This window comes from Danio rerio, chromosome 22 (assembly GCF_052040795.2).
Source record: "Danio rerio strain M-AB ecotype USA chromosome 22, GRCz13ab, whole genome shotgun sequence".
In the NCBI taxonomy this organism is placed as follows: domain Eukaryota; kingdom Metazoa; phylum Chordata; class Actinopteri; order Cypriniformes; family Danionidae; genus Danio; species Danio rerio.
The window spans coordinates 9,453,363-9,470,404 of NC_141042.1; the positions used below are offsets into that span (position 1 = coordinate 9,453,363).

Genomic DNA, 17,042 nt, shown 5'->3' on the forward strand with positions numbered 1-17,042 from the left:
GAGCATACCTCCCAGCCTAGCGTTTCTTAACAGTCATATTTCAAACTGTCCTACCATAAAAGGACAACTACACAGTCATGCGGCGTCAATGCGCTTCCCTTCAATATACCTGAGCGGTCCACGCCACGGTAGTAGGCTATCTTTCCAGCTATGCGCGCCTGATCGATCAAAGGCCACAGCGCAGCGCGGGCCAGCCGGTCCTCCTTCGTCATATCCTCCGTGAAACGAACTCCGTGGTCGCGGCACACAGATTAATTTTTTGTAGATCTCCAAATTTCGTCCCTGTATTTACGCATTGTGAACTGCACAATCACTTGCCTGGGTTTACCTGGCTCCTTTTTGCCAACTCGGTGCACTGTGTCAACAATGTCTTCTAATTTATTAATCAAATGCGGTGCAATTTCAGCGATCATGGCAATCTTTTCTTTACGAGCATCCTCCTCTGGCTTCTCTTTCATCCTGTTGATCCGGAGATTCCACCTCCTTTTATATCGCTCTAGCTCTGACATTCTGCTCGCCAGGGGCCTCATGTATCAATGCTGCGTACGCACAAAAACTTTGCTTACGCCAGGTTTCATGCTCAGAATCGCTCACGTTTGGATTTACTAACAATGAACTGAACTTGGGAATGTGCGCAGCTTCACGGCAGCTTTCTGGCAGGCGTACGCACATTTTTTGTGCGTGTCTGTTTTATTTCCATTGGTGACTACTAGAGGCAGTTGTGTTAAATTCCTCTCTACAAAGTGTCTGAGCCTTGCAATGGCAGCTGTATGAGACGGGTTCAGCAGGTATATAAGGTTTCCATACCATACAGTTGACCAGCTAAACATTAAAGCACAATTTGCAGCGGTCGCCTGTTTTCCCAATGTAATCTGAGCGATCTACTGCACGCACAGTGCTATAAAGACACTATCTGAAGATGAATTTGCATGCGTGAATCAGAAACATTTCCATTCAATAAATGTGCAAATAAAATATGATGCACAAACTTATTGATGATTCCTACTTGTCTTTCTCGTGATAAATAGTGGGCAAAATCTGATATGTAGCGGGAAATAAAGAAGAAAGAGTTCATCAGACGCTGGATTCGAGCCAAGTTTATGCTCGAACGTGTCAAAACATGATCACGTGCATCTTATGAGGTGCGCCACTGAGACTGCTAAGGGTACTGCAACATTTTACAGATATAAACCACACTATTTCTTTTTTTAATGCACTAAGTGCGATGTTCAGACCCAACTGTGTTAACCGCATCAGCTAAACTCTCCCACTCTATTTTTTTCTTTTGTTGTTAATTCCGGAGAACAAACTTGCAAATAAAACCGCTTTTCTCCGGTCTACCTCCGAAAGCAGCACCTCCATTTCACATTCTGTTCAAAGTTTCTCTTTTTGCTTGATTTTGCCATTGCTTTTTCGTTGGGTTTTGTCATTAGCATAGTCATTAGCATATTCATACGGGGGAGGAGGCAGGAAGGGGTTTTGTGCTCGTGCATGTTGCGCTCAGTTTCACGTTCATTCAGATGTACAAAAGTATATGCGTGAGATTCGGCGTACGCAGTGTTTCATACATCTGAATTTTTTTCTGCGTACGCACATTTACAGCTTTGTGCGTACGCAATGTTTTAGTAAGTCTTCGTACATGAGGCCCCAGGTCTTTGTGTGATGTTGTTAGATATAGGAGTGATTTGCTCGTTTCTGCACATTTTTCTTTGCAATCTTTAATTTCAGCAGCATTGAATTCAACCGCCTTAGAAATCTCAGCCACCATGATGCTGTTCTTTCGCATCTGATTGGCCATGTCTTCTAATTGTTCATTTTCTACGTCAAAACGAGCTGTCAGTGATGTTATGGCTTGCAAGAGAGTTGCGTTAGTGATGTCATCATCATGAGGTTTTAGCTTTTTTATCATTGTCTTTGGTCGGGGTGAAATGGGATGCATCACGCCGTTTGTCTGCTTTAGCCGTCTGTACCTCCATTTCTGGATCTGAAGCCGCGTCCTTCACTGAAGGGATGTATATCTTTGGGTGGGTAGTCTGCTGTGAGGATTTCGGCATTTTGATAATGTAAAACACCCCTGTGGTGTTTAATTGTTGTTTTAGGTAGGTGAAGATGAGAAATGTTTGAATTCTACAGATAAAATAATAGAAGATTAGCTAGGCTGCTCGGTGAAAATGCATGCGTTCAGCCCGCCATCTTGTCCTCTTCCAGGTTTTTCATTGGTCAAAGGTTTTTCCGGTAGGGGCGTGGCAAAAGGTTTTTCATTAGTCAAAGGTTTTATTTCCGGTGAAATGCGTTGACCAATTAGATTAACATATTAAATAAACTGCTCGTTTAGCTTAATAGTATTATTCTACTTTATGCTACTGGTGTTTAGAATAAAGAATGAATTAAACGTAATCACAAGTTTCATTAAAGTAATGGGTAAATCAGCATTCTAACCGATACAAATGCTTAAATATCAGTGGACAAATTATGTGTTTTTGTTCTTTTTACTAGCTATTTATAAATGCACTACTTAGAAAAGGGTTTTATCCAGTACTATTTTAAACTGTGATTTAGTTGTTTCCATGTGTCACTAAAATTATTGCCTAAAATAATTTAAATTAAGAAGATTTTGAGAAATAAATTTTTTTGCCTGGTAAATACTGTTGAAATATCACATATTTTTAATAAAGAGATAACTGATTAGCAACCTTATGTTAAGTGATATTAATCAATTTAAAACACAGACACAAGTTCATTAAACATTTTAGTTTAATTATCAAAAAAGAAATAAAACAACCTCTTAAAAAACATGCCATTCACTGACAAAAAAATCCATACATCCGTCAATTCACCATTATTATCATCCATTAAGTACAAATCCATCCATTCATCATGTAGTAGCAGTGCAAAAAAAGCAAAAGTCGTCAAACTCTTTTCTGAATAGATTACTCTGTCCACCCTTTTCCTCCCATCGCCACATTATGTTTGACCAGATAACAGTGTGAGGAAGCATCCATCTCCATCATAAACATCTAAAAGAACCTTTCTAAACAGGTCTGATGGTAGCTGAATTAAAGACAGCACACAGACACACACGCACGCAACATACACAATAATAAATTATGAAAATGATGAATGTAAAAGTGAAAAGTAAAGAAAAAACTTTCAAATAAACTATAAAAATAAAATAAATTAACATACTGTAAAAGACCTCTTGGATCCATGGCTGAAGGAAAAAAAAGATCAAGTGTATGATGTATGCATGCATGTATACATATTTTGTAAATATAAAATGAAATGTGTATGTATATACACATATACACACACACGTATATATATTTTTTTCCCGATAATTACAAACACAAGCAGATTGGCAGAGTTTAAGCAATTAAGAGCCTTTATGACACTTATGCAATTTAGGTCTCATCATATAGGAAGACACTAAAACACAAGCATGCTGGAATGTAATAACTGGGAAAACAATGTATAAATTAAGTTAGTTGTAAGCTTGGACTTAATTTGATTTTAAATGTAATTACATTGTACCATGTCAAGATGCAATTCAGAAAGATCTTCACAGCAATTTCAGTGACTTTAAACTCTAAGTTTGAAAAACAAGCCCACAAGTACAGCAATCCACAATAAGTTGTCTTATGTTGCCATCTAGTGGCTAAATTGAGTTTAAAAAGTGAATATTGCTACAATGGTAGTTGTACATTTAAAATCTCTGTTTGAGACCTTTTAAATTTAAATGTGTATAAATAAGTTAACAAGCATGCTTACACACACATATACATTTCGGACTAAACACATATGGACCAAAAATCTCTGAGGAATATTTTCAGTACCTTGTTAAATCTATGCCACAAAGGATTAAGGCAATTCTTAAGGCAAAAGGGGGCCGACCCGGTACTAGTAAGGCATAGGTGTCAAAGTCAATTCTTGGAGGGCTGCAGCTCTGCACAGTTTTGGTTCAACCCTAATCAAACACAGCTGATCCAAATAATCGAGGTGTTCAAAAGAATCTTGATTACCTTGATTAGTTGCATCAGCTTTGGTGTTTGATTAGGGTTGGAGCAAAACTACAGAGCTGCAGCCCTCCAAGAATTGACTTTGACACCTATGTAATAGGTGTACCTAATAAAGTGGCCGGTGTGTGTATGTGGGTGTGTGTATGAGTTTGTGTGTGTGTGTGTGTGTGTGTGTGTGTGTGTGTGTGTGTGTGTGTGTGTGTGTGTATGTATATGTTTTTATTGTTAACTTACTATATTTACATTTAACAGAGTACAGATGCCCAAGATATGCTCTACACTTTTCTGGGTCTTTTCTCATTCCTATGGAGACCTTGAGAAAAAAAAATATACTTGCAAAGTGGTAACTGACATCACTTTAAATATATAAAAAGATTTAATATTTAACCTGAGCCTTCAAGCAGGAGCCCACACCACCATCTCCTTTTGCATGTCATATATCCTGTTTTAAATAAAAAGACAATTACTACAATGTTAAAAATTCTTCTGTTATAATGGCTAACAAATTGTTGAGCAAATACTCACGTCAGAATAGTCAAACTCAACCTCAGGAGCGATGTACAAGACATACTGAAAGTAAAAAATGTTGTATAGTTCTAAAATTACTCATGCAGTTGTCCATGTACATTGTCAAACTTACCATGAGCACAAAGACTCCACAGTTTCTAAAACACTGAATTGGAATATCCTAAGTAATGTTAGTAAAATGTATATAAATCAAACATGTAAAGAAATATATAATATAAATTATAAATCTGCAAGAATCATTACCAGATAAAAAAGTAATGTATTAAAATAATTTAAAGTATAGCATGTTTGAAATAAGAAGTTTCAAATGTAACAAAAAAGTAACATTGCTATATTTCGAAATGCATGTTGCATAAATGACATGTTTTAGATGTAAAATCTACATATGAACATGTATGTCATATTTGTATCCTAATTTGCACGTACACATGTGTCAGATTTCTATGTGTCAGATTTCTATGTGTCAGATTTCTATGTGGGATCACTGTTCATGTCATCACAAAAGACCCATAAAATGCATACCGCAAAATAAATGGTACTTACGTTTGTAATGAACTGTGCGAAGTTTGAGACTTTGCAGATGAGTGTGTATCATGTGTATAGGTCTCAAAATATTGGCACAAAACAGACACCTAAACAAATTACCACAGTTTTATTCGAAAAACAAAACTATCTTAATTCACGTCTGTTTACAGCTGTCAGCAACACGTCTTATCGTCGCGTTTGGTGATTACTGATTAGCCAACGCATTTAACCGGGAATAAAACCATTGACCAATGAAATACCTTTTGCCACGCCCTTACCGGAAAAAAATTGATCAATGAAAAACCTTTGACCACGCCCCTACCTTGCGCCACGAATTGTAAACAACAATCGGGAAGGATCTGAGATGTGTTTGAGCTTTGACGTACAGTCGTTTCTGGATTCTGTTTCTGCTGTACAAGACCGTCAATAAGTAACGTACGTAAGTTTGAATAATTGTCGTGGGATGTTATTTTTTAATTAAAGGAATTTTATATATATTTGTGATTTAAAGACCGCGGAAGTGTAGTCAAAGAAAATACACGAATGACTTAAAAAAACAATTGAAGGCGAACCGTTTGAAGGATGAATGCTAAACCAGTCATGCTAAATATTTGTTTAATTGTTTTTCTTCTAAGGATGTCTGTTTGTAACCAGGTGAAAGCGGAAGTATAATGTACTGTGGCCTAATTACTCCTGTTGGTTAATGGAGTTAATAAAAAAGTAGCAACTCGAAAATAATCATTGTTTATCATTCTCATTGTTTAGCTAAATTTTATTTTATTTTTTTCTTATCCGCTATAAAGCATTATGCAGTACTGATGTCCCATTTTCAAAACTGTTAACGCTAGTGTTCACTACCAACATAACTCAAGACCAGTACAGAGGCACACAACTCGCTCAGACCAACACAACAGGTCATATACGGATCAAAATAAACTTGCTTCACCAAACCTCTGACATCACCTCTCAGTCAGAAAACATATATTTAATTTATAACACACCATCAGAGAGCATTGCAAAAATAAACTACTTTTATTTTTTAGTTTTGAATGTTTTCATGTACATCAGTATGTAATTTTAGATTTACCTTTTCACTTTCTTGAATGTGAATATAATGCAAATAGTTACAGTTCATGTAAAAAATATTTACATTTGTTTTTAAACATTTGCTAAACTACAATTTAAAGAGACAAGCTTTGTGTCGTACAACAATGCGGTATAGTTTACACTTTTGGAATTCAGAGTGAAATCATATTAGCAGCCAATGACTATCAAAGTACAACATGTTCAGTCAAATAAATAAAGGTAATATTGTTTAGAAGCCATATTTGCATGTGATTTCAGAGCGAATATTCAAAGTATATGCAAACAATATAGGAAGCATGTCACATGTTGTCACTGAACATACTGTATGTGCGAATATAAAACCAACTATACCTTAATCGAAACAGTTTCTGTCAGGTGTAATCCACTTCAAAAATATGTCATGTGAAAAAGTAGACATTGTACTTGCATAAATTACTTATTCTTTGTACTTTCCACTCACTGTCAGTGTCTTTATCACTTCACTGTATAACTGTCTATCACACCACTTTCCCTACCAATCTGTATTACAGTTATTGATCCATATTTCCAAACAAAATAAGTTCCAATCTATCCCTTCTTATAAAAAAAAAGTATGTTTTTTATTAAATAACTCGTAATGATTGCCATTTTGTGGTATGACTTTCTATATTTCAAAATAAATATGTCAAAAATTAATGGAATTTGCAATTTGTCTGTTTTGAAAATGTTTACAGTTTTGAAATCAGTTTTTTTAGCATGTAAAATGTATAGCTTTTTGCTGCTTGTAGTGTATGAATGAGAAAAGTGTTTGGGAATTTTAGGTTATTGCATGCATTTTATGTGAAATTAATAAATTAGTTTGATCCGCATGGACTCCTGTTTGGCTGATTGTGTGTTTTGAATTTGTGGCCTCAGTACTCCACAATAATTGTTTGTTAGTGGTTGAAAAAACCCTGTAGTATAGTGTGTTGTGCTTTGAATAATCACAATGTTCATATTAGTAGCTTTATAGCCATGTATTTCTAGCATAATTAAGTTTGTATTACTTTTTTAAAACAACATTTGTCTGTAGTTGTAATTATTGCCTTCTTTCTTCTCCTGAAGTATCATGATCTTCATCTCAGAGACTCATTGTCATGTTCAGCTCATGATGATCATCTGATTGTCTTCACAAAGATACCAGTGTTAAGCTGTTGGTTTGCAGTATGTCTGAGGAGCGAGGAAAGATGAGTTTCTCACAGAAACACAGGTGAGTCTTCGGTGGTTTTGTAATTGCGACTGAATCATCAAAATCAACTTCTCAAAATCAGGTTTTCAGGCTTGTCCTGTAGAAAATAAAGTCTTTTCGCATGCAGTGTTTCCTCTCACCATTTCATGTTAAATGCTGTGTTTTAGGTTTAGCCACCGATTAGAGCAGCTTGAAAAAGCTATTAACTAGGGATGTAATGATTCACAGTGAGCTGGTTGAAAATCGGTTCAAATACATGACGATTTAAACTAGAAATGTTGAATGAATTGCGATACATTTTTTTGAACTGCACATCGGCAGTGATCAAGAGATGTGCACCAGACAAAACACAAACTGTGTACAGATACTGCAAAAAAGTTTACTTAAACTAACAGAACAACAAATATGATACAAATAAAACATCAGCACAGTGAAAAACTACTGCCACACGCAAAAACCTATTAATAAGTCAAATCACTCAGACCGGATTATTTGCAGCTCCACTTGTTCCGATTATAGACTGTAAAGGATATGGACATAGTATGTGTGATGTCACCCATAGGTTTCTGAAGAACGCAAAAGAAGCTACAATTAGGCGTGGCCAACCATCGTCATTTTGCTCACACGTCATTGTACTGTCTGGGGTGACCAAACAAGGGGAAACTGGCGGAGCGAGAGTGGAGCTACAGACAACTGCTAGCATTTTGCTTAGACAGGCTTTTCTTTGCGAGAAATGCTTAATACTTCATTATCTGTGACTTATTTGTGTTCTGACTACATGTGCTAGGTTGTGTACCAAGTCAATAAAGTGTTTAGACTTTTAAAAACACTGTTGTAATACATTGAGCCACAAAACATTATTTTTATGACATTTTTCTACAGGAAGAAAACATTAATTACTTCCAAACACTCTAAATATAGCCTGTGTTAGTAAATGCAAGGCTATTGATTAAATCCAGGCATAAAACTGAATGACCACGTTTCAGATGACTGTTCTAGAGCTTACAGCTAATCAATCTGTCCGATTCTGGAGTGCATTCAAATTCTAAAGAAAAATATAAATGACGAATGACCTTAAATAAAACAAATACATTTATAGAGATGGTATACAAGTATATAATTTCACTCACCTAGAAAATGAAGGCCAATTGAACGGTTTGTGAGCACAATTAAGTGCACATAGCATTCCATATCATCTGATAATTGTCAGAAATTATTCCGAAAGACGACTGATTGTGTAAAGCCACATAAAACAAAACAAAAATACAATGTATATGCCGAGTTCAGCGGCTAATTAGCTGGAATCTGCTGAGATGAAGTGACAGCGACCAGCAAGACCTTGCTGTCACTCAAGTGGCCACACCCTAATTTTGCAGACTTTGCGGGAGGTTGCCGCTTTCTCCGACAAGTGCTATGAAGACCACATGGTGCACCTGTGTTTTTATAATGAAAGTGTGAAGATGTTTTTCAGACTCAAAGAGAAAGTTGTTCTGTTACAGAGCCAGGTATTAAAGGGCAACTAGGTTACTCTTTTTTTCAGATTTAATATAAGTGTTTTGCGTCTCTAGAATGTGTATGTAAAGTTTCAGCTCAAAACACCCATTAGATTTTTCATAATACCTTTTACTAGATCCTATTTTATACATTTTTCCACCAGGGGGTTGTTTGTCATACTGCGCCTTTTAGGCAAGTCCTCCCTGCCTACTGTTTCTATTTGCCTTTCTGCATGCCTTAATCTTCTCCCTCGGCTGCGTCAAACAACAAACAGAATTAAAGGAAGAAGATCTCATGTAGCGTTTGTGAGAAATACTACAGTAAGAACTTTACCAATGAGTATTTGTTGTGCAGTTGCATTGATTAGTCACACACAATATCGTTACAAAGTTCATTTATACACACACATAGACAGTCAGACTGAGCGCGTTTAGCTTTGCACTCTTTTTTGCACGCAAATGTGACAGGATACAGGCTAATCTCCACTGCTGTGTGGGTATTTGTTATGTTTATGTAGAAAATAAACCTGATTTAATGTCCACAAACTGGGATTAAAGCGTCTTCCTTCATAATTGTTCTGACACGCGGCTGTGCTGATGAAGTAAATCGCTGTACTTCATTACACACATGCACTTTTAAAACATTTTAAACATGTGAAACTCACTCTTAATCGCATTTGATGATGATTGCTGATCCTAGCGAACTGAACAGATCTTTTATTCCAGGTTGCTTTGCGTATGTATATGGTCTTGTTGACATGATTATACACGTGACTACCGGGACATGTTAATGCATGCAGCTGTCAATCAATTTGGTGGGCAGGGGGACCGCACTCTTACGTCAAGTTGCGGTCGGTCTGAAAACCGCTCCAATTGGTCCACCATTTTTTTGTTGTTAAATTGAAAAAAAGGACTGGGTGTGTTTATATCACCCCAATATGATGGTCTATACACTATACCTACATGTCTGTCCAGACAGCTAGAAAAGTAGATTTTTCACCATAGGTGCCCTTTAAATAATTTTACCCTCTCCTTTTCAAATTAGTTTGCATATTTTAATAATTAGCTTGTTGAATATATTAAAATGTTCAATATTATATCTTCATAATTGTATCCCACAATACTAATTAATGCTTTAAGTAATATTATTTCTTCACTTTTGTAATCATGTTCAACCACTGTCCCTATCCTACTGTATAATTAGTAGTTTTTATGATCAGTTTTTTTTTTATGCCAGTGTCCAGTACCCTGGAGCTGAAGGCCTATTGACCACCTCCATACACACTGCTCTCTGTTTTTTTGGGATGAATTTGTTTTTAAAATAGCAGTTTAGTTATAGCAGAAAATATATTGCTTTGCAAAAGATTTATAATTTAAGCAGCATTCAAGAACAAAAAAATGAAAGGGCTCTTCACCTTAAATTCGTTTAAAAAAATCTTCTAAAACCATATTGTGAGATTAGTATCGTGTATCGTATCGAATTGTCCAGTGAATTATTACATACATAACATACATAAACATTACATACATAGATACATATTACATACATAACATACAAACATAAAACATTCTAAGAGCTAAATATGTTGGTTATTGATCATACAACCCCAATTAAGAAAAAAAGTTAGGACAGTAGGGAAAGCCCAAATAAAAAAGAAAGTTATTTCTAAATTTACTTTGACATACTTTATTGCAGACAATGCAACAAACATAAAAAAAAAACATTGTTTTTTAAATAAATGCATTCTAATTGTGGTTCTTGCAACACATTTTTTAAAAAGTTGGAACAGTAAAGCATTTACCACTTTGTAATGTTGCCATTTCTTTTCACAACACTTAAAAGACATTTAGGAGCTGAAGACACCAAGTGATAAAGTATTTCAGGTGTACTTTTGTCCCATTCTTTCTGTAAAAAAGTCTTCAGGTGGGCAAAATTATGAGGTCTTCATTGTCACATTTTACAATTCAAAATGCACCACACATTCTCAGTTGTAGATATGTCGGGACTGCAGGCTGGCCAGTTATGTACCTGTATCCTCTTCCTCTACAGCCAGGACTTTGTAATGTGAGGAGAATGTGGTTTTGCATTGTCTGGTTGAAATATGCATAGGTGTCCCTGGAAAAGAAGTAGGGGTGTAAAAATTAATTGTTTCTTCGGTTCACCCTGATGCAGACGTGGACAATTCGGTATAGGTTCATTAATAATTATAACCGATTATTATGTGCTGATGTTATTTATCTTATTTGTATCTTATATGTTGCAGTAGATCAGTGGTTCTCAAAAATTTTTCATTAAGTACCACCTCAGAAAAAAATTGTCTCTCCAAGTACCACCAAAATGAGCAGTATTGAAATACAGTAGCGCAGTAGGCCCAGTAAAGGAACTATAACTCTGCACAGTAAAACAAACGTGGCAGATTACCTCAGAAATATAGGCTATATGTCATATATGGCACATTATATACATAATTTTTAATACATTTTGAAATATATGTAGCAAGTACATGACATTTTTCATTCCTCCGCGTACCACTAGAAGGAAGCCCGCGTACCACTAGTGGTACACGTACCACAGTTTGAGAACCACTGCAGTAGATTAATACGGCGAGGAAGGCTAGCACAAGTAATTAAAATCCTCCAACTACTTAAAAATGCCGAAACTGTGCACAATTTCACTGCATGTGTTTGCTGTCTTTCACTGACACTTACAGCATTGAAAGCCCCTTATTCACTGTGATTGAGAGAATAAAAGTAAACGTTCGAGGTTACTAAAGTAACCCTTCGTTCCCCGAGGAGGGGAACGGAAGCACTATAAGTGGATTTGATGTTCTAAATCCACGTATGGGAGGATTCGGTTCAAAAGCCGCTCGTCTGAAAGAGTATTGAACGGGCCAATGAAAGCAATGAATTGGCAGCGCAAGCCTGCGCAGGTGTGCTGCATTGCCAATTAACTGAGCATATAAGCACACCTGGCGCCAGCAGACGCTATCCTTTTTAAGCTGAAGAGACTTTTAACAGCTAAGGGACAGTCATTATGGCGACGGAGTATAGTGCTTCCGTTCCCCTCCTCGGGGAACGAAGGGTTACTTTAGTAACCTCGAACGTTCCCCTTCGGGGGGAACTCCAGCACTATAAGTGGATTTGATGTTCTAAATCCACGCATGGGAGCCCATTGAAAGCGCCATAATCACTGCACCTTACCAACACCCATCATGAGAGGGCAGTCAGGCAAGCGTGACGCACCCAGATCATGAAAGGCGCGGTCCTCCAACGTGCCCTTGGCCCTAACTTATCCCACTTCAAAAGAAGCTTTACGGAATAGGTATATTTTTTTGGGAGTCGCTAGCGTCTAGATAATTCTAGGAATATATGACAGTACGTTGGGAAGCATGCCATCCCAGTAGAGAGGACGCTGCAGAGACCATCCGCACCCAATAGGGAAACAAATGGAATACATATGGACTAACCCTGATAAGGGGGAGTGCGCATAAGAAGGTGGTTAGCGGATGGGGAAAGCACGGGTCCACCCAGGGGGGGAACTTAACCGTGGCGGAAAAGCATATGGGGATCACCAGCGGGGATCGGCCATAGCAGGCACCTATACCCAAAACGCGGGCTGACCAGCGGGCAGACCTACAACGTAGTGGGCCAGCAAGTGACTCCTCTGCTGAGTCTGTGCTGGGGGCCTCGGAGGAATCTGCAGGGCTCACCGAATGGGGAACTTTACTGACAGACAGGAGGGTGCACATCTCTCCGTGTTAGGGAAAAAAGGCACCGCAAGCGTGCTACAACACCCACCGAGTTGTTTCCTCAATCACCAAAGGTTGCTAACACCCTTGAGGAAACCGGTTCCACTCGCAGATTATAAAACCTTGCAAATGTGTTGGGTGTCGCCCAGCCCGCAGCTCTACAAATGCCTGTTAAAGAAGCGTCGCGCGCACACGCCCAAGAGGATGCAACGCTCCGAGTGGAGTGCGCGGCTGACCTCTGCTCAAATAAGCACATGAAATGGACTCCACAATCCAGTGGGATAAACGTTGTTTAGACACGGCACTTCCCTGCTGCCGTCCGCCATAACAGACAAAGAGCTGCTCAGAAGATCTAAAGTTCTGAGTCCGGTCCACATAAATGGGCAGGGCGCAAACTGGACAAAGTAAGGACAGGGCTGGGTCTGCCTCCTCCGGGGGCAGCGCTTGCAGGGTTACTTCCTGATCTCTAAAGAGAGTGGTAGGAACTTTGGGCACATAACCCGGGCGGGGTCTCAGGATAACGTGAAAAAATCCGGCGCGAATTCCAGGCACGAGTCACTGACCGAAAATGCCTCCAGGACCCCGACCCTCTTAATGGAGGCCAACGCGACCAGCAGAGCTGTCTTCAGGGACAGAAATCTTAAAGATACTGTATCGAGTGGCTCGAAGGGATCAAATCGCAGGCTGGTGAGAACGAGGGCGAGATCCCAAGAGGGCGTGAGAGGGGGCGAGTTGGATTAATTCGCCTAGCGCCTCTGAGGAACTGGATGATGAGGTTATGCTTTCCCACGGTGCCGCCAGCCACCGCGTCATGGTGAGCGGAGATGGCGGCAACGTAAACCTTGAGAGTGGAGGGCGACAGCCTACTGTCCAGCTTCTCTTGAAGGAAAGAGAGCACAACACTGATCTGGCAAGATCGGGGGTCTTCTCTGCGAGAGACACACCATTCAGTGAATAGACTCCACTTCAGGGCATAGGCGCGCCTCGTGGAGGGGACTCTAGCCTGAGTGATGGTATCAACCACCGCGGGCGGCAGGTTACCTAAGTCTTCCTCGCGTCTATGGACCACATGTGGAGGTTCCAGAGATCCGGGCGAGGGTGCCAGATGGTGCCTTGTCCCTGAGAAAGTAGGTCCTCTCTGAAAGGGATCTGCCATGGGAGGGCCGTCGCGAGGAGGGAGAGCTCTGATATCCAGGTCCGGTTGGGCCAGAGGGGCGCAACTAACAGAACCTGTTCCTCGTCCTCCCTGACCTTGCACATTAACTGCGAGATTAGGCTCACTGGGGGAAACGCATACTTGCGTATGCCCCAAGGCCAGCTGTGGGCCAGTGCATCCATGCCCAGAGAGCCCTCGGTCAGGGAATAAAACAACTGGCAATGAGCGTTCTCGGGGGAAGCAAACAGATCGATCTGGGCCTCCCCGAATCGCGCCCATATCAGCTGGACAGACTCGGGGTGGAGTCTTCATTCTCCAGAGTGAATCTGCTGCCGTGAGAGCACATCGGCTGCACGGTTGAGCATACCTGGGATGTGAATGGCGCGCAGCGACTTCAGCCGCGGGTGACTCCAGAGGAGCAGACGGCGGGCGAGCTGAGACATGCGGCGAGAGCGCATACCCCCCATGCGGTTGATATACGCTGCCACCGCCGTACTGTCCGTCCTGACCAGCACGTGTTGCTGCTCCAGCACCGGAGAAAAACGGTGGAGAGCAGGGAACACTGCCAACAGCTCTAGGTGATTGATATGCCACTGCAGCTGGGCACCTACCCACAGGCCCGCAGCTGCATGCCCGCGACACATGGCTCCCCAGCCTGTGCTGGAAGCATCTGTTGAGACAACAACATGAATGGACGCCTGTCCCAGAGGCACACCGGCCTGCAGGAACGAGGGGTCGTTCCAGGGGCTGAGGGTGCGGTGACACAGCGCAGTAACAGAGACTCGGTGTGTGCCCGGTGTCTTGGAACTCGATCTTGAAGCCAGTGCTGAAGTGGTCTCATATGGAGCAATCCGAGCGGCGTGACGGCCGCAGCGGAAGCCATATGCCCCAGGAGCCTCTGAAAATATTTCAGTGGGACCACTAACTTGCTGTCGAGCTCCCTCAGAGAGTTTAGCAGCAGGCGAGTGCGCTCTCCGGAGAGGCGCGCTACCATTGTGACCGAGTCCAGCTCCATTCCAAAAAAAGAGATCCTCTGCACCGGGGCGAGTTAGGGCACCCTCCGCGAGTTTGGTGAAGACCCGCGGAGACAGAGAGAGCCCGAAGGGGAGGACCTTGTACTGCCATGCACGACCTTCGAGCTCAAACCGCAGAAACTGGCGGTGGCGTGGAAGAATGGAGACATGAAAATACGCGTCCTTCAGGTCTATGGCTGCAAACCAATCCTGAGGACGAATGCATCGGAGGATGCGCCTCTACGTAAGCATTCTGAACGACAGCTTGTAAAGGCAGCGATTCAAAACGCGTAGATCTAGGATTGGCCGTGACCCACCGCTCTTTTTGGGTACGATGAAGTACGGGCTGTAAAACCCGCTCTCCATCTCGGCTGGAGGTACCGGCTCGATTGCACCCTTCGCCAGGAGGGCAGCAATCTCCTCTCGCAAGACAGGGGTGGACAGGGGATTGATACTGGTGAAATACACGCCCGTGAACTTGGGAGGCCGTTTCGAGAACTGTAAATCGTAGCCAGGTCTGATCGTGCGTATGAGCCACCGCGAGGGGCTGGCCCGCGCTAACTAGGCAGGCAGAGCCCTCGCTAATGACGTCATCGCAGCAATCGTTGACGTACCCGCGGAGGGGCAGCGCGGAGCGGGTGTGCTGATCCGGGGAGCGCGAGGGTCCCGCAGAAGAGCTGGAGGAGAGCGATTCGCTCTGGCTCCGCACCCTGACTCCTGAGAGAGGGCTTGGGGGCTGGGAGAAGGGAGAAGGGAGAAGGGAGACCGTCCCCTCAGCGCCCGAGAGCCGCTGACGAAGCATGCAGACCGTGTGAGCTGAGAGGCAGTGCGTCCCAGACTGGCAGGGCTTGAGCTGTCACATCCGGGGAAGGGAAAAAATGCTCTTTGTTCGAAACTTTGGTGGCACTGAAAAGTACCGTTGGAATATGGGCCCCGCCCTCCAGCGGGGAAAGAGCAAGTCTCCTCTTCTCAGGATGGCCTGTCTCAGGGGCGCTTCGCGGTCCGTTTACCGGACTTAGCGGCGCCCTGGGCAGGAGGGGCTACCGGCTTTCGGCGTGCTCGATGCGCATCGGCCGTTGGCGGGCACCCCCGTCGAGGAGCAGCGGAGGTGGATGGCTCGGCCGGGGATGGAGCGGGCTTACGGCCCCGCCGATAGATGGCATTGCCCATCGCATCCAACTGCTCCTTCACCGCCTTGAACTCCAGGGTGAATTCACCGACCGTGTCGCCGAACAGGCCAGCCTGGGATATGGGCGAGTCAAGAAAGTGAACTTTGTCAACCTCGCGCATATCTGCCAGGGTTAGCCAGAGGTGGCTACATCGTAAAACATCGTCTTCCCCAGTGCACACGCGGCGGACTTAGTGGTCCGGAGAGCATAGTCGGTCGCCGTGCGCAGCTCGTGTAACAAGCCTGGGTTAGACCCACCCTCGTGCAGCTCGGCCAGCGCTTGGTAGCGCTTGGTAGCGCTGGTAGGTGGCCATCGCATGCAAGGCGGAAGCTTCCTGGCCCGCAGCCTTGTAAGCTGTAGCTCCGAGGGAGGCAGATAACCTACAGGCTTTGGATGGGAGACGGGGCGGACCGCGCAAAGCGGGAGCGTCACACGGGCAAAGATTGACCGCAATAGCGCGCTCCACCTGCGGGATCGCCTCATACCCCCTGGCAGCTCCACCATCCAGGGTGGTGAGGGCGGAGGCGGACGCAGTGCGGGCAGAGAAAGGTGCCCTCCAGGACTGCGTGAGCCTACTGTGCACTTTCCGGAAGAAGGGGACCAGAGGCTTCAAAGGCTTCGCCTTTTGGTCCTCTACGTAACACCCATCTAGTTGGTCCGGCCGCGGGGCTGGGGGATGAACCATCTCCAACCCGACGGCCGAAGCAGCCCGAGAAAGCACGGCCAACATGTCCGCTTCAGGACCCGTTTTGACGGCGCTCGCTTGCCAAGAGGGGGCGAGCGGGTCCGGATCATCGTCGGACAATGAAAGCCCACCCTCCGATGCCGCAGAGGACATCTGATCTCCGGTGTCAGCGAGCGTTAGAGCTACCATCTGATTAGATGGATCACTCCCAGTACCCGAAGCTTGGATGGAGCGCTTGGAGGAGCGAGAGGTCCACGAGCCCTTAGGCGGCGGGTTGTCTTTCGATGGAGCCCTCAGATCTGCCCGAGCGCCCGCTGCAGAGCAGGAGGCGATAGGGGTGGCTCGCTCTCTTACGAAAGCTAACCGCGATCTCAACTGCGCGACGGTCATGGCATCGCAGTGACGACATGAACCG

General features: G+C 42.9%; 2 protein-coding genes across 2 annotated transcripts in view; one reads left to right on the top strand and one right to left on the bottom strand.

Moving 5' to 3' along the window:
• Positions 1-17,042, bottom strand: part of LOC147838394 (uncharacterized) — a 900,722-nt gene that overhangs the window by 601,529 nt on the left and 282,151 nt on the right. The gene's annotated exons all lie outside the window — the stretch shown is intronic.
• The window catches only part of LOC147838409 (NACHT, LRR and PYD domains-containing protein 12), a 50,113-nt gene continuing 38,465 nt past the window's right edge, over positions 5,395-17,042 (top strand). Inside the window, exons 1-2 of the mRNA XM_087303356.1 lie at positions 5,395-5,504; positions 7,239-7,383. Coding sequence (XP_087159482.1) covers positions 7,340-7,383 — 44 coding nt within the window. The 5' untranslated portion in view covers positions 5,395-5,504; positions 7,239-7,339. The remainder of the gene's footprint in view (positions 5,505-7,238; positions 7,384-17,042) is intronic.